The sequence below is a fragment of the Bos indicus x Bos taurus genome, chromosome 6 (assembly GCF_003369695.1).
Source record: "Bos indicus x Bos taurus breed Angus x Brahman F1 hybrid chromosome 6, Bos_hybrid_MaternalHap_v2.0, whole genome shotgun sequence".
NCBI classification, from domain to species: Eukaryota; Metazoa; Chordata; class Mammalia; order Artiodactyla; family Bovidae; genus Bos; species Bos indicus x Bos taurus.
Genome location: NC_040081.1, coordinates 22,130,508 through 22,155,805, shown reverse-complemented (window position 1 = coordinate 22,155,805; position 25,298 = coordinate 22,130,508). Strand labels below are relative to the sequence as shown.

At 37.6% G+C, this 25,298-nt stretch overlaps 1 protein-coding gene across 3 annotated transcripts in view; it reads right to left on the bottom strand.

The window, feature by feature from the left end:
- Positions 1–9,676: 9,676 nt before the first annotated feature.
- SLC9B1 (solute carrier family 9 member B1) overlaps positions 9,677–25,298 on the bottom strand; it is an 84,573-nt gene continuing 68,951 nt past the window's right edge. For all 3 annotated transcript variants that reach the window (XM_027543944.1, XM_027543945.1, XM_027543946.1), the window contains 5 exons: positions 20,772–20,878; positions 19,774–19,923; positions 11,931–12,039; positions 11,266–11,402; positions 9,677–10,019 (listed from right to left, as the gene is read on the bottom strand). In XM_027543944.1, the coding sequence (XP_027399745.1) occupies positions 9,807–10,019; positions 11,266–11,402; positions 11,931–12,039; positions 19,774–19,923; positions 20,772–20,878 (716 nt within the window). In that variant the 3' untranslated portion in view covers positions 9,677–9,806. The remainder of the gene's footprint in view (positions 10,020–11,265; positions 11,403–11,930; positions 12,040–19,773; positions 19,924–20,771; positions 20,879–25,298) is intronic.

The following is a 25,298-nucleotide window of genomic DNA, read 5'->3' as shown; positions in this document are numbered from 1 at the left end:
TTTTATTGTGAAATAGTTGGTTCTGGAGAAGGCAATGGCACCCCACTCCAGTACTGTTGCCTGGAAAATCCCATGGACGGAGGAGCCTGGTAGGCTGCAGTCCATGGGTCACTAAGAGTCAGACACGACTGAGTGACTTCACTTTCACTTTCCACTTTCATGCATTGGAGAAGGAAATGGCAACCCACTCCAGTGTTCTTGCCTGGAGAACCCCATGGACGGAGAAGCCTGGTAGGCTGCAGTCCATGGGGTCGCACAGAGTCGGACACGACTGAAGCGACTTGGCAGCGGCAGGCAGTTGGTTCTGTTTTAAATAACAGAATTGATGATGAAGCAAGGAAATGTAGTTTGGATGAAAAAATCTTTAAATTTAATAAAAATTCCTTAAACAGCAAAAAAAAATTAATAAATAAAAATACTCTGTAAATCTATAAGGAACAATATTCTTTTTTTTTTTTTAGGAACAATATTCTTATATTTATTTATATAAACACTTAATAATGTGTACATGGTTAACTGGCTGCAACTTTTAAATGACATTAATAAAGTCAGTTTTTATTTTTCTAAATAGAAAATTCTAAATTCAAATTATATATGAATATCTGCAAGATTGTCTTAAAAAGTAGAATGTTTTGGTCTAATGAACACATAAAACACATGATACACTAAATCTATAGAAAAACCTATAAACCACAAAATGACAGTTTTCCCCTTAATTAAAAACATGTCCTCATTCTGAAAATGGTTTATTATATCTTTATTTTTTTTTACTAAAGTCAACTTTCTATTTTAAAGTCTAATTTTCATATAAATATATTTTCTTACTAGTAAAAATGATATGCCCTCATGATTTAAACATTAATCAAAATACTGCTGCAGTTTACATTTTTAAAATGTTACTACTAGAATTACTTCCTTGGTGGCTCAGACGGTAAAGCGTCTGCCTACAATGCGGGAGACCTGGGTTCAATCCCTGGGTCAGGAAGATCTCCTGGAGAAGGAAATGGCAAACCACTCCAGTATTCTTGCCTGGAAAATTCCATGTATGGAGGAGCCTGGGAAGCTACAGTCCATGGGGTTACAAAGGGTTGGACACGACTGAGCAACTTCACTTCACTTCTTCACTACTAGAATTAAAATAGTTAAAAATGAGGCATGGAGTCATAAGTGTGCTAACATGCCAAAGTATAGAAGATGCTACTAGAACAGTAGCTATTCTCTTTTCCCAAAATTATCTGGGTGTGTTTCCACTTTTGGCAGCTTTAATGATATATTTTGTGAAAAGTCTCAGTAGGAACAGATACATAGTTTTGGTTGCCTTAAATTACAGTTGCTTCACTTTGTAAATTTATGGGTAAATTTCATATTCTGTGCTATTTTAATACCTTGCTTATATAGATGAGGGAGGAGGGAAACCAAAGTAATGTTTAGTCCCTATATTTGGCTTTTGCCAAGGAAATGTGAACAGTTTCTTAAAGGTTATTCATGAAGGCTGTTTGAGAAGATTTTACATGATCCTTTAAATTTTAAAATGGAGAAACTTGAAGATCAATTGAAACTGTATGTTGATTGTGATGGGTTCTCTATATAGCAGACTTCATTAGTTGCTACAGCTGAAAGATTATTCTGTATTACTGATAAAAAGAAAATCTCATGTGAAGAATGGTCCACTAATCTTTCATTTATGCAGGCTGACTTCATTTTCTACATTGTTTACACTAACTGAAAAATCAACAGTTTATTTCCATTAGGATTTAATTTTATATCTGTAAGTAAGTATTACACACAGTGTTTCACTTAAAAACTATTAAAACAGACTGTCATTTTATGGGTCAGTTCAGTTTAGTTAGGCTTCTGTGATAGCTCAGTTGGTAAAGAATCTGCCTGCAATGTGGGAGACCTGGGATCGATCCCTGGGTTGGGAAGATCCCCTGGAGAAGGGAATGGCTACCCACTCCAGTATTCTGGCCTGGGGAATTCCATGGACTGTATAGTCCACGGGGTCGCAAAGGCTCAGACACAACTGAGCCACTTTCACTTTCAGTTTAGTCACTCAGTCGTGTCTGACTCTTTGCAACCCCATGAACCGCAGCACACCAGGCCTCCCTGTCCATCACCAATTCCCAGAGCTTCCTCAAACTCACGTCCATTGAGTCGGTGATGCCATCCAAACATCTTGTCCTCTGTCGTCCGCTTCTCTTCCTGCCTTCAATCGTTCCCCGAATCAGGGTCTCTTCTAATAAGTCAGTTCTTCACATCAGGTGGCCAAAATATTGGAGCTTCAGCTTCAGCATCAGTCCTTCCAGTGAACACCCAGGACTGATCTCCTTTAGGACGGACTGGTTGGATCTCCTTGCAGTCCAAGGGACTCTCAGGAGTCTTCTCCAACACCACAGTTCAAAAGCATCAATTATTCAACACTCAGCTTTCATTATAGTCTGACTCTCACATCCACACATGACTACTGGAAAAACCATAGTTTTGACTAGACGGACCTTTGTTGGCAAAGTAATGTCTCTGCTTTTTAATATGCTGTCTGAGTGCCAAAGAATTGATGCTTTTGAACTGTGGTGTTGGAGAAGGCTCTTGAGAGTCCCTTAGACTGCAAGGAGATCCAACCAGTCCATTCTGAAGGAGATCAGCCCTGGGATTTCTTTGGAAGGAATGATGCTAAAGCTGAAACTCCAGTACTTTGGCCACCTCATGCGACGAGTTGACTCACTGGAAGAGACTCTGATGCTGGGAGGGATTGGGGGCAAGAGGAGAAGGGGACGACAGAGGATGAGATGGCTGGATGGCATCACTGACTCGACGGATGTGAGTCTGAGTGAACTCTGGGAGTTGGCGATGGACAGGGAGGCCTGGTGTGCTGCAATTGATGGGGTCACAAAGAGTCGGACATGACTGAGCGACTGAACTGAACTGAACTGATGTTGGTCATAGCTTTTCTTCCAAGGAGCAAGCGTCTTCTAATTTCATGGCTGGAGTCACTATCTGCAGTGATTTTGGAGCCCAAGAAAATAAAGTCTGTCACTGTTTCCATTGTTTCCCCATTTATCTGCCATGAAATGATGAGACAGGATGCCATAATCTTAGTTTTTGGAATGTTGAATTTTAAGTCAGCTTTTTCACTCTCCTCTTTTACCTTCATCAAGATGTTCTTTAGTTCCTCTTCACTTTCTGCCTTAAGGGTGGTTCATCTGCATATCTGATGTTATTGAAATTTCTTGTTGCAATCTTAATTCCAGTTTGGGCTTCATTCAGCCTGGCATTTTGCATGATGTACTCTGCACAGACGTTAAATCAGCAGGGTGACAATATACAGCCTTGATGTACTCCTTTCCCAATTTGGAACCAGTCCATTGTTCCATGTCTTATTCTAACTGCTACTTCTTGACCTGCATACAGGTTTCTCAGGAGGCAGGTAAGGTAGTCTGGTATTCTCATCTCTTTAAGAATTTTCCGAGGGAGGAGCCAAGATGGCGGAGGAGTAGGAGGGGGAGAACACTTTATCCCCTACAAATTCATCAAAAGAGCATTTAAACGTCGAGTAAATTCCACAAAACAACTTCTGAATGCTGGCAGAGGACATCAGGCACCCAGAAAAGCAACCCAACTCTTCGAAAGGAGAGAGAAGAAATACAGCTCCACCCACCAGAACACCGACACAAGCTTCCCTAACCAGGAAACCTTGACAAGCCACCTGTACAAACTCACACACAGCAAGGAAAAGCCACAATAAAGAGAACTCCACAAACTGCCAGAATACAGAAAGGACACCCCAAACTCAGCAATTTAAACAAGATGAAGAGACAGAGGAATACCCAGCAGATAAAGGAACAGGATAAATGCCCACCAAACCAAACAAAAGAGGAAGAGATAGGGAATCTACCTGATAAAGAATTCTGAATAATGATAGTGAAATTGATCCAAAATCTTGAAATTAAAATGGAATCACAGATAAATAGCCTGGAGACAAGGACTGAGAAGATGCAAGAAAGGTTTAACAAGGACCTAGAAGAAATAAAAAAGAGTCAATATATAATGAATAATGCAATAAATGAAATCAAAAACACTCTGGAGGCAACAAATAGTAGAATAACAGAGGCAGAAGATAGGATTAGTGAATTAGAAGATAGAATGGTAGAAATAAATGAATCAGAGAGGATAAAAGAAAAACGAATTAAAAGAAATGAGGACAATCTCAGAGACCTCCAGGACAATATTAAATGCTACAACATTCGAATCATAGGGGTTCCAGAAGAAGAAGACAAAAAGAAAGACCATGAGAAAATACTTGAGGAGATGATAGTTGAAAACTTCCCTAAAATGGGGAAGGAAATAATCACCCAAGTCCAAGAAGCCCAGAGAGTCCCAAACAGGATAAACCCAAGGCGAAACACCCCAAGACACATATTAATCAAATTAACAAAGATCAAACACAAAGAACAAATATTAAAAGCAGCAAGGGAAAAACAACAAATAACACATAAGGGAATTCCCATAAGGATAACAGCTGATCTTTCAATAGAAACTCTTCAAGCCAGGAGAGAATGGCAAGACATACTTAAAATGATGAAAGAAAATAACCTACAGCCCAGATTATTGTACCCAGCAAGGATTTCATTCAAGTATGAAGGAGAAATCAAAAGCTTTTCAGACAAGCAAAAGCTGAGAGAATTCTGCACCACCAAACCAGCTCTCCAACAAATACTAAAGGATATTCTCTAGACAGGAAACACAAAAATGGTGTATAAATTTGAACCCAAAACAATAAAGTAAATGGCAACGGGATCACACTTATCAGTAATTACCTTAAACGTAAATGGGTTGAATGCCCCAACCAAAAGACAAAGACTGGCTGAATGGATACAAAAACAAGACCCCTACATATGTTGTCTACAAGAGACCCACCTCAAAACAGGGGACACATACAGACTGAAAGTGAAGGGCTGGAAAAAGATTTTCCATGCAAATAGGGACCAAAAGAAAGCAGGAGTAGCAATACTCATATCAGATAAAATAGACTTGAAAACAAAGGCTGTGAAAAGAGACAAAGAAGGTCACTACTTAATGATCAAAGGATCAATCCAAGAAGAAGATATAACAATTATAAATATATATGCACCCAACACGGGAGCGCCGCAGTATGTAAGACAAATGCTAACAAGTATGAAAGGAGAAATTAACAATAACACAATAATAGTGGGAGACTTTAATACCCCACTCACACCTATGGATAGATCAACTAAACAGAAAATTAACAAGGAAACACAAACTTTAAATGATACAATAGACCAGTTAGACCTAATTGATATCTATAGGACATTTCACCCCAAAACAATGAATTTCACCTTTTTCTCAAGCGCACATGGAACCTTCTCCAGGATAGATCACATCCTGGGCCATAAAGCTAGCCTTGGTAAATTCAAAAAAATAGAAATCATTCCAAGCATCTTTTCTGACCACAATGCAGTAAGATTAGATCTCAATTACAGGAGAAAAACTATTAAAAATTCCAACATATGGAGGCTGAACAACACGCTGCTGAATAACCAACAAATCCCAGAAGAAATCAAAAAAGAAATAAAAATTTGCATAGAAACAAATGAAAATGAAAACACAACAACCCAAAACCTGTGGGACACGGTAAAAGCAGTCCTAAGGGGAAAGTTCATAGCAATACAGGCACACCTCAAGAAACAAGAAAAAAGTCAAATAAATAACCTAACTCTACACCTAAAGCAACTAGAAAAGGAAGAAATGAAGAACCCCAGGGTTAGTAGAAGGAAAGAAATCTTAAAAATTAGAGCAGAAATAAATGCAAAAGAAACAAAAGAGACCATAGCAAAAATCAACAAAACCAAAAGCTGGTCCTTTGAAAGGATAAATAAAATTGACAAACCATTAGCCAGACTCATCAAGAAACAAAGGGAGAAAAGTCAAATCAATAAAATTAGAAATGAAAATGGAGAGATCACAACAGACAACATAGAAATACAAAGGATCATAAGAGACTACTATCAACAATTATATGCCAATAAAATGGACAATGTGGAAGAAATGGACAAATTCTTAGAAAAGTACAACTTTCCAAAACTCGACCAGGAAGAAATAGAAAATCTTAACAGACCCATCACAAGCATGGAAATTGAAACTGTAATCAAAAATCTTCCAGCAAACAAAAGCCCAGGTCCAGACTGCTTCACAGCTGAATTCTACCAAAAATTTAGAGAAGAGCTAACACCTATCCTGCTCAAACTCTTCCAGAAAATTGCAGAGGAAGGTAAACTTCCAAACTCATTCTATGAGGCCACCATCACCCTAATACCAAAACCTGACAAAGATCCCACAAAAAAGAAAACTACAGGCCAATATCACTGATGAACATAGATGCAAAAATCCTTAACAAAATTCTAGCAATCAGAATCCAACAACACATTAAAAAGATCATACACCATGACCAAGTGGGCTTTATCCCAGGGATGCAAGGATTCTTCAATATCCGCAAATCAATGTAATACACCACATTAACAAATTGAAAAATAAAAACCATATGATTATCTCAATAGATGCAGAGAAAGCCGTTGACAAAATTCAACACCCATTTATGATAAAAACTCTCCAGAAAGCAGGAATAGAAGGAACATACCTCAACATAATAAAAGCTATATATGACAAACCCACAGCAAACATTATCCTCAAAGGTGAAAAATTGAAAGCATTTCCTCTAAAGTCAGGAACAAGACAAGGGTGCCCACTTTCACCATTACTATTCAACATAGTTTTGGAAGTTTTGGCCACAGCAATCAGAGCAGAAAAAGAAATAAAAGGAATCCAAATTGGAAAAGAAGAAGTAAAACTCTCACTATTTGCAGATGACATGATACTCTACATAGAAAACCCTAAAGACTCCACCAGAAAATTACTAGAACTAATCAATGACTATAGTAAAGTTGCAGGATATAAAATCAACACACAGAAATCCCTTGCATTCCTATACACTAATAATGAGAAAACAGAAAGAGAAATTAAGAAAACAATTCCATCCACCATTGCAACGGAAAGAATAAAATACTTAGGAATATATCTACCTAAAGAAACTAAAGACCTATATATAGAAAACTATAAAACACTGGTGAAAGAAATCAAAGAGGACACTAATAGATGGAGAAATATACCATGTTCATGGATTGGAAGAATCAATATAGTGAAAATGAGTATACTACCCAAAGCAATTTATAGATTCAATGCAATCCCTATCAAGCTACCAACAGTATTCTTCACAGAGCTAGAACAAATAATTTCACAATTTGTATGGAAATACAAAAAAACCTCGAATAGCCAAAGCTATCCTGAGAAAGAAGAATGGAACTGGAGGAATCAACCTACCTGACTTCAGGCTCTACTACAAAGCCACAGTTATCAAGACAGTATGGTACTGGCACAAAGACAGAAATATTGATCAATGGAACAAAATAGAAAGCCCAGAGATAAATCCACGCACATATAGACACCTTATCTTTGACAAAGGAGGCAAGAATATACAATGGATTAAAGACAATCTCTTTAACAAGTGGTGCTGGGAAAACTGATCAACCACTTGTAAAAGAATGAAACTAGAACACTTTCTAACACCATACCCAAAAATAAACTCAAAATGGATTAAAGATCTCAACATAAGACCAGAAACTATAAAACTCCTAGAGGAGAACATAGGCAAAACACTCTCCGATATACTCTTCCCAGAATATTGGAAATAAAAGCAAAAATAAACAAATGGGACCTAATTAAAATTAAAAGCTTCTGCACATCAAAGGAAACTATTAGCAAGGTGAAAAGACAGGCTTCAGAATGGGAGAAAATAATAGCAAATGAAGCAAATGACAAACAACTAATCTCAAAAATATACAAGCAACTCCTACAGCTCAACTCCAGAAAAATAAATGACCCAATCAAAAAATGGGCCAAAGAACTAAATAGACATTTCTCCAAAGAAGACATACAGATGGCTAACAAACACATGGAAAGACGCTCAACATCACTCATTATCAGAGAAATGCAAATCAAAACCACTATGAGGTACCATTTCACACCAGTCAGAATGGCTGCAATCCAAAAGTCTACAAATAATAAATGCTGGAGAGGGTGTGGAGAAAAGGGAACCCTCTTACACTGTTGGTGGGAATGCAAACTAGTACAGCCACTATGGAGAACAGTGTGGAGATTCCTTAAAAAACTGGAAATAGAACTGCCTTATGATCCAGCAATCCCACTGCTGGGCATACACACTGAGGAAACCAGAAGGGAAAGAGACACGTGTACCCCAATGTTCATCGCAGCACTGTTTATAATAGCCAGGACATGGAAGCAACCTAGATGTCCATCAGCAGATGAATGGATAAGAAAGCTGTGGTACATATACACAATGGAGTATTACTCAGCCATTAAAAAGAATACATTTGAATCAGTCCTAATGAGGTGGATGAAACTGGAGCCTATTATACAGAGTGAAGTAAGCCAGAAGGAAAAACACCAATACAGTATACTAACGCATATATATGGAATTTAGAAAGACGGTAACAATAACCCTGTGTACGAGACAGCAAAAGAGACACTGATGTATAGAACAGTCTTATGGACTCTGTGGGAGAGGGAGAGGGTGGGAAGATTTGGGAGAATGGCATTGAAACATGTAAAATATCATGTATGAAACGAGATGCCAGTCCAGGTTCGATGCACGATACTGAATGCTTGGGGCTAGTGCACTGGGACGACCCAGAGGGATGGTATGGGGAGGGAGGAGGGAGGAGGGTTCAGGACGGGGAACACATGTATACCTGTGGTGGATTCATTTTGATATTTGGCAAAACTAATACAATTATGTAAAGTTTAAAAATAAAATAAAATTTAAAAAAAAAAAAGAAAAAAAAAAAAAAGAATTTTCCACAATTTGTTGTGATCCACACAGTCAAAGGCTTTGGTGTAGTCAATGAAAAAGAAGTAGATGTTTTTCTGAAATTCTCTTGCTTTTTTGATGATTCAACAGATGTTGGCAATTTGATCTCTGGTTCTTCTGCCTTTTCTAAACCCAGCTTGAACATCTGGAAGTTCTCAGTTCATGTACTGTTGAAGCCTAGCTTGGAGAATTTTGAGCATTACTTTGCTAGTGTGTGAGATGAGTGCAACTGTCCATTTGTTTGAACTTTCTTTGGCTTTGCCTTTCTTTGGGACTGGCATGAAAACTGACCTTTTCCCGGGTCATTTTAAGGGTACTGCAGAAGAAATGTAAGTCTAACTTTGGTTCTTTTATTAATTCAATCAGTCACTAAAGCTAGAATTTAAAATTCACTTAGTTCACCCACTGAAAGGTGCTTTGTCTTGTCAATTCTTTTTCCTTTTTCTGATAATCTTTTCTAACTGAATTACTAACCTGATGAAGATTCTCCTATTTAGAGATTTATACTATCTTATCTTTCTTACATTAGGTTCATTTAATTTTTGATTGTTTTTAGTGTGTATTATGACAGTAAATCCAACTTGACAGATTTCTTTAACTTTCCTAGGGTATTTATGCTTTGACTTTGTTCTTGAAATACATCAATACTAAGAGGGTATTCTATTTTATATTATCTTTATTAAATTAACTTTGGGATAAAAAATCATAGGAATCCTCTGTAGTCAAATCATATATTTATTAAAACTTTGCTTCTATGTTCATTCTTCACATATGTGTACCTTTTAATTTTTCTCTTATGTAAGAGAATTCATTAAGAGAAGCAGGCAAGTGATGGCAAATCAACTTTTTAATGAAGTTCTAATCCTGATAACTCCATTTTCACTTTGCTTTTATCATAGCGAGTGAGTACTTTAGGTCCCAGAATGCCAATAATTAGAGCTCCATTTGGAGCTGTGATCAAGATGGCTAAAAAGGCTACTGTCATCACATCCTCCGAATATGATTCCAAATGGGGTGCACTCATTCTTGCTTTTTCTAGAGCCAGAGGACCTAATACAGCCTATATTTAGAGGAGAAAAAGATGAGGCATAAAGAAAAATGCTAAATGGAGTTAACATATAGTAAAATTAAAGAACTCTGTTAAAACAAATAACACCTAGTATTAGACTACTAGTAAAGAGACAAGTGTTAAGGAATTTTGGTAAATGACTCATCAATTCTATGTTCTTAGCAAATATATCTGGAAAGACAGTAAAGTAGTGACAAACGGCTGATTTTGTGTTCTTGTCATCTCAGCTTTCCCGTTTAAGTAGCTTTTTTGAATGCTCACAATACTTTTGGAAACTTAGGAGTTCAGATGAACCAGAATTTTGCATATTTGTCTTTACCATGAACCACTAGGTTCCTGGCTACAACAAGACAATACAAAATGCTAAGGTTTCTTATGGTTCTTTAGGATTTTGTTGTCCATCTTCTCCTTGTTCTTCCTACTGGGAGCAGTGTGATATAGTAAAACTGACAAGAGTTTTGGAATTTATAACTTGCCTAAAGTTATAGGCAAGTAACTTGTTATTCAAAACAGGCAGCCTTATCCCAAGGACCTGCTTTGCTTATCATGACATAGATTTTTGCTGCATGGAATCTCACAAGCTTCTGTTTTGGAGTAACAGTAGAGAAAAGAATTTCAGGAAATCAGAGAGCATAACTACAAAGTTTCCTTTTTCTCTTTCTCTCTTTCACTCATTCATTCAGCATTAATTTTTGTAGGCATACAGAGCTTATTTACTGTATACCTATTGCATGCTAAGTGTTAAGTATTAGGGAAAAATAACAACAAAAACAAACAAACAGACACTTCTTATCCTTCCTATATATTCTAGTTGAGAGATTCAGTCATAAATCAGTCATGCAAATTAAATATATAATTAAAAATAATATATATGCATTTATGTATGGTAGAGACAGTGGCAGGGGTAGGAAAGATATATTTTAAAAAGAATCAATGTGTCTCTACTCTAAAATCCTAACACTTAACTCTACAATATTCAGCAAAATATAAAATTCCAGTTTTCAGAAGTACTCTTATTTTAAGTTTTGGGAAAACAGAAAAATGTTTTCATAAGTTTAGCAAGTATTTGTCATTAAAAGCACAGTGTTTTAAAGATTATGTTACTTTTAATGAGAAGTTATGATCAAACAAGCATTTAAAAAGACTAATAGCCCACATTTTGTGACTAGTTTTTTTTTTTCATTTAGAATTTTAAAAATCAACATTAAATAATTAGAATGTCTTAATATAGTCTTACCTGGACTGTAGCTTTCGGCATCCATGATAAAGCAATAAATATTTTCTCCTTAAAATTAAAACCAGCACAAGACATCAACACAAATGTAAAAGAAATTCTAATCAATAATGCCAAACTCATGGTACCAACAGAAAGGCCTGCAACAGAAAAAGACGAACAGTATTTGGGAAGAAGTGGTTCTTTACGCCTAGAAATGTAATTTGCAGAAGTGTTGAAAACATTTTAGGGCTACTATCTGTCTATATCTGTATTAAGTAAAAATAATAATCATAAAAATAAAAATACGATTGAGGCTTCTATGTCAAGTACAAGAGATAATCTGATGATGGAGGTATGATGAAAAGTAAGATAAATTACATTTATTTAATTCTGAGCTAACAGGCTTTGAACTTTTACTATAAACGAAAGTATTTAGAAGGTGCTGCTGGTATCTAATATTTCCCTTCAGAAAAAAATTCTATTTCCTCAGATCACTCAGGGAAGATATTCAGGATTGTCTTTGGTTACAAAGACTATACAGGGTAAAGGAAGAACAAATGCATATTACAACATGAGCTTCTGAAGGTCCTTGTAGCATTCAAAGACATATTGTAAGTAAAAATAAAAATTACTCCGTTTTCTTAAATATTTTTAAATCTTACATTTTTGTGCCTCTACATTCTTACCAATAGCATTTGATTTAAGAGATAAAACAGATACTTCTGCTCCAACCAAACCAAAAAGAAGAGGTTGGAAAATATCCCATGCAGTTCCAATGATTTTTTGGACTCTAACCTGTAGAAAAGAGTAATACATTTTCAGTTATTGTGACGAATAAAAGTATTTGCATTTCAGACATGTAATGGTTCTCAACATTTAATAAACTTAAGATATTTTATTTGTAGAATAAATTTTAAAACAATAAAAATTAAATGAGTAGGTTAACTCTTTGTACAGAATTTGATTAAAAGAAATTTACAACACAATAAAAATATTAGTTGGTAATTTTGTCATGGAACAAAAAAGATATTATTTGGCAATTTTATCCTTGGAGTTCCATACATGTTCTGATGGTGCAGTAAGAGTTCTACCTTTTGTTTGTGAGGCAACTGAGCAGGGATAGAACTACACCATGCCTGATGAGAACATATTCAAGCTCATTCAAATATTTTAGTTCTCAAAAGTGAGTTGGGGAAGAGCTCCACTCAGTTATCCTGGGACCAAATCCCATGAAAATGAATCCTGATATGTCCTAAACTACTAGGAAAAAAATTCTGGTAATCTGTTAGGCCTGCTTCCAAACGACTCATATTAAAAACATGAACCAAACCAAAATAGGTAATACATTCTCATTTGGTTGCCTCCTGACTTCCCTTTCTGGGAATGAATCCCTCCCAGTGCTGCTTCCACAATTACATGGTTACAGGAAACGCTCCCACTGACATAAAAGTACTCTGGCTCTTTTCCAGGAAGTTGGATGAACAGATTTTAGTCTCAGTCTGTGTTTATTTTATTTTATTTAACAGGAGGAGATTCATAAAACATTCATATCCTTTGAGGCAAAAATTATTTTCATAACTACTCCCCTTATGACTAGGTTTTCTGGTTACTGCTTATAAAAGTAAATTTGAAAAATGAAATAACAAAGGAAAACCAGTATTCTGTCTTCTTAACAGCACATTATCCTATTTGTTACTTATTTAATCTTTAAAATATATTTAATCTTTACTCTTTGATTTTCTTTATCATGTAAAGAGATCAAGTAGTTTTCATTTTATTTGTAATTTATTATTAGTCATTTAATTTCCTTTATAATTATGACTTTATCAGAATACTAAACAAATTGGGAACTTCTTAAGCTTATTCTAAAATTTATCTAAGAAAGAATATGGACAGGAACAGTTAAGAAATACTTTAAAAACAGGTACAATAAGAGGGAATCTTCTATACTAGATTCTGAGACATAAAACCACAATGATTTAGAGTGCTACTGGCATAGGAATAGGTGTTTAAAGAGACTTCAGAAGCAAATATATATATATATATCTATGAATTATTGGATTAATCAATAAATAATTTGACAAAATTGACTATGAATTCACATGCATATATATATTATATGCATATATGTATGTCTAAGAATATATATATTAAGAAGAGATGGCAAGAATACACAGAAGAACTGTACAAAAAAGATCTTCACGACCAAGATAATTACGATGGTGTGATCACTGACCTAGAGCCAGACATCCTGGAATGTGAAGTCAAGTGGGCCTTAGAAAGCATCACTACGAATAAAGCTAGTGGAGGTGATAGAATTCCAGTTGAGCTCTTCCAAATCCTGAAAGATGATGCTGTGAAAGTGCTGCACTCAATATGCCAGCAAATTTGGAAAACTCAGCAGTGGCCACAGGACTGGAAAAGGTCAGTTTTCATTCCAATCCCAAAGAAAGGCAATGCCAAAGAATGCTCAAATTACTGCACAATTGCACTCATTTCACACGCTAGTAAAGTAATGCTCAAAATTCGCCAAGCACGCTTCAGCAATATGTGAACCGTGAACTTCCTGATGTTCAAGCTGGTTTTAGAAAAGGCAGAGGAACCAGAGATCAAATTGCCAACATCAGCTGGATCATCAAAAAAGCAAGAGAGTTCCAGAAAAAGATCTACTTCTGCTTTATTGACTATGCCAAACCCTTTGACTGTGTGGACCACAATAAACTGTGGAATATTCTTCAAGAGATGGGAATACCAGACCACCTGATCTGCCTCTTGAGAAATTTGTATGCAGGTCAGGAAGCAACAGTTAGAACTGGACATGGAACAACAGACCGGTTCCAAATCAGGAAAGGAGTACATCAAGGCTGTATATTGTCATCCTGTTTATTTAACTTATATGCAGAGTACATCATGAGAAGCCCTGGGCTGGAAGAAACACAAGCTGGAATCAAGATTGCCGGAAGAAACATCAATAACCTCAGATATGCAGATGACACCACCCTTATGGCAGAAAGTGAAGAGGAACTCAAAAGCCTTTTGAGGAAAGTGAAAATGGAGAGTAAAAAAGTTGGCTTAAAGCTCAACATTCAGAAAACGAAGATCATGGCATCTGGTCCCATCACTTCATGGGAAATAGATGGGGAAACAGTGGAAACAGTGTCAGACTTTATTTTTCTGGGCTCCAAAATCACTGCAGATGGTGACTGCAGCCATGAAATTAAAAGACGCTTACTCCTTGGAAGGAAAGTTATGACCAACCTAGAGAGCATATTCAAAAGCAGAGACATTACTTTGCCAACAAAGGTTCATCTAGTCAAGGTTATGGTTTTTCCTGTGGTCATGTATGGATGTGAGAGTTGGACTGTGAAGAAGGCGGAGCGCCGAAGAATTGATGCTTTTGAACTGTGGTGTTGGAGAAGACTCTTGAGAGTCCCTTGGACTGCAAGGAGATCCAACCAGTCCATTCTGAAGGAGATCAGCCCTGGGATTTCTTTGGAAGGAATGATGCTAAAGCTGAAACTCCAGTACTTTGGCCACCTCATGCGAAGAGTTGACTCATTGGAAAAGACTCTGATGCTGGGAGGGATTGGGGGCAGGAGGAGAAGGGGAAAAGAGAGGATGAGATGGCTGGATGGCATCGCTGACTCCATGGACGTGAGTCTCAGTGAACTCCGGGAGTTGGTGATGGACAGGGAGGCCTGGTGTGCTACGATTCATGGGGTCGCAAAGAGTCGGACAAGACTGAGCGAGTGATCTGATCTGATCTGATCTGATGAATATATACATATGTAAACAGATGCATGTACATCCTTACCTCACAATATTCATGAAAATAAAATCCAGATGAAGTAGAGAACTAAATGCAAAGCAAAACTACCAAAGTGTTCAGTCAGTTCAGTTCACTCGCTCAGTCGTGTCCGATTCTTTGCGACCCCGTGAACTGCAGCACGCCAGGCCTCCCTGTCCATCACCAACTCCCAGAGTTCACTCAAACTCATGTCCATTGAGTCGGTGATGCCATTCAGCCATCTCATCCTCTGTTGTCGTTTTCACCTCCTGCCCCCATTCCCTCCCAGCATCAGGGTCTTTTCCAATGAGTCAACTCTTCACATGAGGTGGCCAAAGTATTGGAGTTTCAGCTTTAGCATCAGTCCTTCCAATGAACACACAGGACTGATCTCCTTTAGGATGGACTGGTTGGATCTCCTTGCAGTCCAGGGGACTCTCAAGAGTCTTCTCCAACACCACAGTTCAAAAGCATTAATTCTTCGGCACTCAGCTTTCTTCACAGTCCAACTCTCACAGCCATACATGACCAAAGGAAAAACCATAGCCTTGACTAGACGAACCTTTGTTGGCAAAGTAATGTCTCTGCTTTTGAATATGCTATCTAGGTTGGTCATAACTTTCCTTCCAAGGAGTAAGCGTCTTTTAATTTCATGGCTGCAATCACCATCTGCAGTGATTTTGGGGCCCCAAAAAATAAAGTCTGACACTGTTTCCACTGTTTCCCCATCTATCTGCCATGAAGTGATGGGACCAAATGCCATGATATTAGTTTTCTGAACATTGAGCTTTAAGCCAACTTTTTCACTCTGCTCTTTCACTTTCATCAAGAGGCTCTTTAGTTCCTCTTCACTTTCTGCCATAAGGGTGGTGTCATCTGCATATCTGAGGTTACTGATATTTCTCCCGGCAATCTTGATTCCAGCTTGTGTTTCTTCCAGCCCAGCGTTTCTCATGATGTACTCTGCATATAAGTTAAATAAGCAGGGTGACAATATACAGCCTTGATGTACTCCTTTTCCTATTTGGAACCAGTCTGTTGTTCCATGTCCAGTTCTAACTGTTGCTTCCTGACCTGCATACAGATTTCTCAAGAGGCAGGTCAGGTGGTCTGGTATTCCCATCTCTTTCAGAATTTTCCACAGTTGATTGTGATCCACACAGTCAAAGGCTTTGGCACAGTTAATAAAGCAGAAATAGATGTTTTTCTGGAACTCTCTTGCTTTTTCGATGATCCAGCACATGTTGGCAATTTGATCACTGGTTCCTCTGCCTTTTCTAAAACCAGCTTGAACATCTGGAAGTTCTCAGTTCACGTACTGCTGAAGTCTGGCTTGCAGAACTTTGAGCATTACTTTACTAGCGTGTGAGATGAGTGCAATTGTGTAGTAGTTTGAGCATTCTTTGGCATTGCCTTTCTTTGGGATTGGAATGAAAACTGACCTTTTCCAGTCCTGTGGCCACTGCTGAGTTTTCCAAATTTGCTAGCATATTGAGTGCAGCACTTTCACAGCATCATCTTTCAGGATTTGAAATAGCTCAACTGGAATTCCATCACCTACACTAGCTTTGTGTGTAGTGATGCTTTCTAAGGCCCACTTGACTTCACATTCCGGGATGTCTGGCTCTAGGTCAGTGATCACACCATCGTGATTATCTTGGTTGTGAAGATCTTTTTTGTAGTTCTTCTGTGTATTCTTGCCACCTCTTCTTAATATCTTCTGCTTCTGTTAGGTCTGTACCATTTCTGTCCTTTATCAATCCCATCTTTTTGAAATGTTCCCTTGGTATCTCTGATTTTCTTGAAGAGATCTCCAGTCTTTCCCATTCTGTTGTTTTCCTCTATTTCTTTGCACTGATCACCGAGGAAGGCTTTCTTATCTCTCCTTGCTATTCTTTGGAACTCTGCATTCAGATGCTTATATCTTTTCTTTTCTCTTCTGCCTTTTGCTTCTCTTCTTTTCACAGCTATTTGTAAGGCCTCCTCAGACAGCCATTTTGCTTCTTTGCATTTCTTTTCCATGGGGATGGTCTTGATCCCTGTCTCCTGTACAATGTCACGAACCTCCGTCCATAGTTCATCAGGCACTCTGTCTATCAGATCTAGTCCCTAAATCTATTTTTTCCACAGTACAATTATAAGGGATTTGATTTAGGTCATACCTGAATGGTCTAGTGTATTAAATGATAATATATAAGATGATATAATGTTCATAATCTCATGATCTTGGGTGAAAAAGTCCTTCTTAAACAAGATAAAGACCCAAAACCAAAAAGGAAAAACTGACAGACTTGACTATAGGAAATTTTACTGCCATACAAAAGACATCATAAATGAAGATAAACAAAAATTAAACACAACGTTTAGATAACAAGAATTAGTAGCCTTAACATATAAATAAACTCTATAAATTAGGAACAAAAAGGCAAATAAACCAGTTAATACTGGGCAAAGAATATGAATAGGTGGTTATAAAAGAATATATGAATAGAAGCTTGTTGTCATTGTTTAGCCACTAAGTCATGTCTAACTCTTTTGTGACCCGTGGACTGTAGTCTGACAGGCTCCCCTGTCCATGGGATTTCCCAACCAAGAACACTGGAGTGGGTTATCATTTTCTTCTCCGGGGATCTTCTTGACCTAGGGACTGAATCCATATCCCCTGCATTGGCAGGTGGATTCTTCACCACTGAGCCACCAGGGAAGCCTGAATAGAAGTTTACTCCACTACTAATCAGAGAAATATACAGAATACCAATGTTATAAAGTTTTTTACCCAGATCAGATCAGATTAGATTAGTCGCTCAGTCGTGTCCGACTCTTTGCGACCCCATGAATCGCAGCACGCCAGGCCTCCCTGTCCATCACCAACTCCCGGAGTTCACTGAGACTCACGTCCATTGAGTCAGTGATGCCATCCAGCCATCTCATCCTCTGTCATCCCCTTCTCCTCCTGCCCCCAATCCCTCCCAGCATCAGAGTCTTTTCCAATGTGTCAACTCTTCGCATGAGGTGGCCAAAGTATTGGAGTTTCAGCTTTAGCATCATTCCTTCCAAAGAAATCCCAGGGCTGATCTCCTTCAGAATGGACTGGTTGGATCTCCTTGCAGTCCAGGGGACTCTCAAGAGTCTTCTCCAACACCACAGTTCAAAAGCATCAATTCTTCGGCGCTCAGCCTTCTTCACAGTCCAACTCTCACATCCATACATGACCACTTGACTAGCCGGACCTTTGTTGGCAAAGTAACGTCTCTGCTTTTGAATATGCTATCTAGGTTGGTCATAACTTTCCTTCCAAGGAGTAAGCGTCTTTTAATTTCATGGCTGCAGTCACCATCTGCAGTGATTTTGGAGCCCAGAAAAATGAAGTCTGACACTGTTTCCCCATCTATTTGCCATGAAGTGATGGGACCAGATGCCATGATCTTCGTTTTCTGAATGTTGAGCTTTAAGCCAACTTTTTCACTCTCCTCTTTTACTTTTATCAAGAGGCTCTTTAGTTCCTCTTCACTTTCTGCCATAAGGGTGGTGTCATCTGCATATCTGAGGTTATTGATATTTCTCCTGGCAATCTTGATTCCAGCTTGTGTTTCTTCCAGTCCAGTGTAGTAAATAGTATAAATAAAATCTTTTAAGGGATAATTTGGCAATGTGCTAAGTCACTTCAGTAATGTCCTGCTGTTTGTGACCCTATGGACTATAGCTCACCAGGCTCCTCTGTTCACAGGATTCTCCAGGTAATAATACTGGAGTGGGTTGCCATTTCGTACTCCAGGAGATCTTCCTTACCCAAGAATTGAACCTGCATGTCCCACGTCTCCTGCACTGGCAGGCAGGTTCTTTACCACTAGTGCTACCTGGAAAGCCTAATTTGTCAGTAACCACCAAAATAGAAATGTACCATTTTTAAATTCAGTCATTCCATTTCTAGAAATCTATTCCTACAGAAGTATTCATACATTTGCAAAACCACATATGAATATGACTGTTCATGGTTGTGCTGTTTGTAATAACAAAAAATGGAATGTCTACAAATAGAGGAGTGATTAGAGGAAATGACCTGGGAAGGGGATTTGATATTTGGGGATGGGGAAGGAAAAGGAGTATTTCTCATTTTATTACATATGTGTACCTTCTTATTCTTAATATTTTATGAGCATAGTTTCACATATTAATTGCATAATTAAAATAAAAGTTATATAATCATATTGCATTAAACTTAGGAAAAAGACTAATGTGATCACTCAACTTCTGATTGCATTTTAGTGTATTTCCAGTTCCTTTTCTTGAATATTTTATTTCCTTGATTGATTCATTCACCTTGAAGATACAAACTTATGGAACATCTTCCTAGAATTAATATTTCTTTTTTAGTTTTTTTTCTTAATAGACATATTTTATTGAAGTATAGTTGACTTACAATGTTTCAGGTACACAGCAAGGTGATTCAGTTAGACATATACACATATTTTATTTTTCAAATGATTTTCCATTATAGGTTATTACAAGAAATTGACTATAGTTTCCTGTGCTATATACAGTAAGCCTTTGTTGCATATCTATCTTTTAATCAGAAATCTAGCATTCTATTCATATTAAGTCAAACAAGTGGAATCAAAATGTCATATATTTAAAAAAAATGTCATATATTTTTTAATAGAGTAAGATTTCTTAAATGTCCATTTTAGATGTAAAAAATGCAGTTATTTTATCTTTTAAAAAATTTGTATAAAAATATTCACCTTTTCTTTGGACCAACCTGTCCCTGCAGTAAAACTCAATACTAGTGCGCACAATCCTCCAGCTGTGTTCATACCAAATCGGTGGCTGCCTAAGACAGCAGAAATACACATACTCAAAATTAAAAATGCTCTCTTCACTTCAAGTTTTCCCTAGAATTAGACAGATATTTGGAAATTAATTTACATTAAATATACAATAATTATATTATCTATCATTTATTACTGACCCTTTGATACCATGTCTTTATATGCTATATCAAATAACATCTAAAGTTTGACTTTATTTCTCACCACATATTTTAGCAGACTTGTGACAAAATTTGCAACTATTAAGTTTCATTTTCTGCCACATCTCTGATACTACCGTCAGTAAAATGGTTATAATACTTTAACTGTAAGAGAAGAGAGAAAGAAAAGAGACCCATATAATCTGTAGTTGCACATAACAAATCCAAAGAATTCTTAAAAATAAATGTCTGAATATCTTTTTAGCTGAAACAATAACTACAGGGAAATTAAGATGGAAGTTACAGAAATCAAAGAGTAATGGCATATCTTTTAGAGCAGGAAAGAGTTGATAGTGCTGCCTTATTCAAAGGGAGAGGGAGAGAATTTAAGTCAGAAAATATGCAGAAATGAATGGGAATATATTTCCCCCAAAATGTTCAATGGAATGTCTGCGGGAAAAAGATAAGGAAAAAAAGTCAGGAGTCAACAGCAATTTGGTGAAAGAAGAAGTAGGACGAAATGGAGAAGTTCCTCTGAATTAAGTACATTTTTCTGATATTCTCTGTGTAATAAGGAAGCAGAGATTTCAGATTGGGGCCACTGACCTGGATCAATGACAACTATGCTCAGTTTTAAGCAGAGAATAGGCATTGGAGGCTACTTTTGGAGAAAGAAAACTAAAGATTAAAGTATTTCATGGATCAAAAGTTCAAATTTTTAAGAGAAATGTCTAATACTGTACTTCCAAATAAAGATTATTTTTTATTTACCTGATCGCTACCTGGAAAATGTCGAGCAAACATTCCCAAAACAATTCCTAAAAGCACACCAAGAGTTACATCCCGAAGAGAGGATAGGACGTTACTAGATATGTTACCTGTAAGGGTACACAATAAGAAAAACATGTCATAGAGAGGTATTTTCATATAGCCAACACAGTAGGGAATCAAATGTAGGTGATTCATAAAGAAAGGTATGTTATTACAGAATAAATACACAAAAATGGACCTTTAAAGTTCACGCTCATGAAAACATGCAGATTTATTTGATAAAAGTGTACTCTCCAGAGATTTAATATGTATACACAACTCAGAAATGTTCATTGAATAAATAGGCCAGAAAATGAAGAAGAAACCACAATGTTCTCCCCTTGTGCTGCTGCTGCTGCTAAGTCACTTCAGTCGTGTCCGACTCTGTGTGACCCCATAGACGACAGCCCACCAGGCACCCCCATCCCTGGGATTCTCCAGGCAAGAACACTGAAGTGGGTTGCCATTTCCTTCTCCAATACATGAAAGTGAAAAGTGAAAGTGAAGTCGCCCAGTCGTGGCCGACTCTGTGTGACCCCATGGACTGCTGCCCACCAGGCTCTTCCGTCCATGGGATTCTCCAGGCAAGAGTACTGGAGTGGGGTGGTTCTCCCCTTATACACCCAACCTAAAAGAACCAGGTCAGGTAGAAGAATGCATAGAGACTGGCAGAGGAGTATCTCGGGCACCTAGCACATGGCTAATAATGTTGTTCTCTGCTATTCTATTATGGCAAATGATTTAAACATAAAAAGGACAATTTAATAATAATAACAACATAAAAAAAGATTTATCCCAGGATCAATCCTAGGATTATTCAAGGATCAGCTGATTTTCCAATACATTTTATGCTTTATGCATACACGTAGTTTTATAGTAATACATTTTAAAAAATGATCTAGAGTCACACAAAAAAGTCTAGTTGTGCTCTGTGTTTTCAGCTCAATACAAAAAGGTACTCGATATACATATTTTAGAAATATTTTCCCATTAAAAATAGCAGAAGTGTAGGGTGACAACAGCATGATAGTGGAATGGGAACTCCAGAATCATGATCCCCCACAGAGACACCAGCTTAACACCAACATACAGTCTAAAAGGCTTTATGCTCATTTAAAAAGTTACAGCAAGAGAAAAGCAACTCATCACATAAAAGAGAATGTCCATAAAATTGTCAGAGGCTTACAGAGCCGAAGAACTTCTCTGGTGGCTCAGACGGTAAAGAATCTGCCTTCAATGCAGGAGACCTGGGTTTGATCCCTGGGTTGGGAAAATCCCCTGGAGAAGAAAATGGAAACCCATTCCAGTATTCTTGCCTAAAGAATTCCATGGACAGAGGAGCCTACTGGGCTACAGTCCATGGGGGTCACAAAGGGTCATGCACAACTGAGCAACTAATACTTTACACAGCAGAAACCTTATAGGTCAGAAGAAGGCAGGATGACATATCCAAAGTGTTAAAAGAAAAAATGCCAACCAAGAATAATATCCCACAAAACTGTCCTCCAAAGCGAAGGTGAAATTGAGACTTCCCCAGATAAACAAAGGTTGATGGAGTTCATCACCACTAAACCTGCCTAACAAGAAATCTTAAAGGGAATCCTTCAAGTGTAAATAAAAAGATGTTAGCAACACACAAAACTACCGCACAATTGCACTTCTCTCACACGCTAGCAAAGTAATGCTCAAAATTCTCCAAGCCAGGCTTCAACAGTACATGAACCGCGAACTTCCAGATGTTCAAGCTGGATTTAGAATAGGCAGAGGAACAGAGATCAAATTGCCAACATCTGTTGGATCACTCCAGTACTCTTGCCTGGAAAATCCCATGGGCGGAGGAGCCTGGTAGGCTGCCGTCCATGGGGTCGCTAAGAGTGGGACACGACTGAGCAACTTCACTTTCACTTTTCACTTTCACACATTGGAGAAGGAAATGGCAACCCACTCCAGTGTTCGTGCCTGGAGAATCCCAGGGACAGGTGAGCCTGGTGGGCTGCCGTCTATGGGGTCACACAGAGTCGGACACGACTGAAGTGACTTAGCAGTAGCAGTTGGATCACTGAAAAAGCAAGAGAGTTCCAGAAAACCATCTACTTCTGCTTTATTGACTATGCCAAAGCCTTTGACTGTGTGGATCACAGCAAACTATGGAAAATTCTTAAACAAATGAGAATAAAAGAGCACCCTACCTGCCTCCTGAGAAATCTGTATGCAGGTCAAGAAGCAACAGTTAGAACTGGACATGGAACAACAGACTGGTTCCAAATCAGGAAAGGAGTACATCAAGGCTCTACATTGTCACCCTGCTTATTTAACTTATATGCAGAGTACATCATGAGAAATGCTGGACTGGATGAAGCACAAGCTGGAATCAAGATTGCCAGGAGAAATATCAATAACCTCAGATATGCAGATGACACCACACTTATAGCAGAAAGTGAAGAAGAACTAAAGAGCCTCTTGATGAAAGTGAAAGAGCAGAGTGAAAAGGTTGGCTTAAAACTCAACATTCAGAAAACAAAGATCATGGCATCTGGTCCCATCACTTCATGGGAAATAGATGGGGAAGCAGTGTCAGATTTTATTTTCTTGGGCTCCAAAATCACTGCAGATGGTGACAGCAGCCATGAAATTAAAAGATACTTACTCCTTAGAAGGAAAGGTATGACCAATGTAGACAGCATATTAAAAAGCAGAGACATTACTTTGCCAACAAAGGTCTGTCTAATGAAGACTATGGTTTTTCCAGAAGTCATGTATAGATCTGAGAGTTGGACTATGAAGAAGGCTGAGTGCCAAAGAACTGATGCTTTTGAACTGTGGTGTTGGAGAAGACTCTTGAGAGTCTCTTGGACTGCAAGGAGATCCAACCACTCCATCCTAAAGAAAATCAGTCCTGAGTATTCATTGGAAGAACTGATGCTGAAGCTGAAATTCCAATACTTTGGCTCCCTGATGCGAAGAACTGACTCATTTGAAAAGACCCTGATGCTGGGAAAAGACTGAAGGTGGGAGGAGAAGGAGATGTCAGAAAATGAGATGGTTGGATGGCAACACCGACTCGATGGACATGAGTTTGAGTAAGCTCCAAGAGTTGGTAATGAACAGTCCATGGGGTCACAGAGTCGGACATGACTGAGCGACTGAACTGAACATAAAAGCATGTAAATATAAACCTCCAGTAAAGTTAGATAGATGAATTAAGAATCCAGTAATACTGTAATGGTGGTGAGGAAATCACTTTTAATTCTGTTAGAGAATTGAAGATAGAAGCACAAAAAATAACTAATTATAAAATTATATTAATGTATATACAATAAAATGTGTAATTTGTGACACAGGTAACATAAGGTGAGGAGGGTGAGAGAGGAGTAGAAAAGTAGACTTTTTGTATGCAACTGAAGTTGCTATCATTTTAAACAGATTACTATAACTTTAAAGATGGAAAAAGATATTCCATGCAAATGGTACCTCAAAGAGAGAAGGGGCAGTCATACTTTTACCAGACACGACAGACTTTAGGTCAAATACTGTCACAAGAGATAAAGATAGGATACTGCATAATGGTAAAAGGGCCAATTGACTCCACAGGTAAAGTGAGATCTCAGTATCTACCAAACTCCAAAATATAGATGTTTTGAAGATCTAATGTGTATAATAAAACTCAAAGAGTTCTTAAAATTTCAAGAGACACTTTACACAGTCATGTGGTGGAAGAGGATGTTTTTAAGCATGTACCTGCTTGTTTTCACTTTTTTGGTCCTCTTCAAATTAGGTTTGGTCTCCTGTAGCCTGTTCCCCTAGCATCTTATACTATGTAATATTTATTCCATCCTTAATTATTTGTTTAAGATAATTTCCTTGAGAACACAGGCTACATGGCCTTTTCTGTTTGCTATGTTGGGAGGCAGTATAGAATAGTACTTAAGAGTGTGGGTCTGAGGTCAGACTGCCAGATTTCCCTATTGGTTCCCTACTTATTGGATCTCTGACTTCGAGCAAGTTACTTAATCTCTGTTCCTTAGTCTCCTTATCAGTAAAATGAGCATAGCACTGTTGTGATTATTGAGCTGAAACATCGACAGAACTTACAGCAAGTACCAAGCAATTGCTCAATAAAAACTAATACTGTTATCCACTGTTTATCCTCAGCATTTGATACAGTAGCTGGTGCAATGGAAGAGGAGCACAAAAAATATTTTTTGAAAGAATGACTGGTATCAGTCATGAAGGAAAAGATTGCCAGATCTGAAATAAAAAATTTAGGTCTTCTGAATGGCAAAAAAAGAGATGAAGTTAAATTACAAAAAGCATAGGATATAAAACAAATGGTTTATCATTCTTAATTTTATGCACAACCAGAGCCTTAACAAATCAAAACAAAAGACGAACATGCTTACAGGATATAGGCAAAATATTTCAAGAAAAGAATTGGGAATTTCTAAGAAATTCCCAAATGATAATAATGATAATAGACAATAAACATGA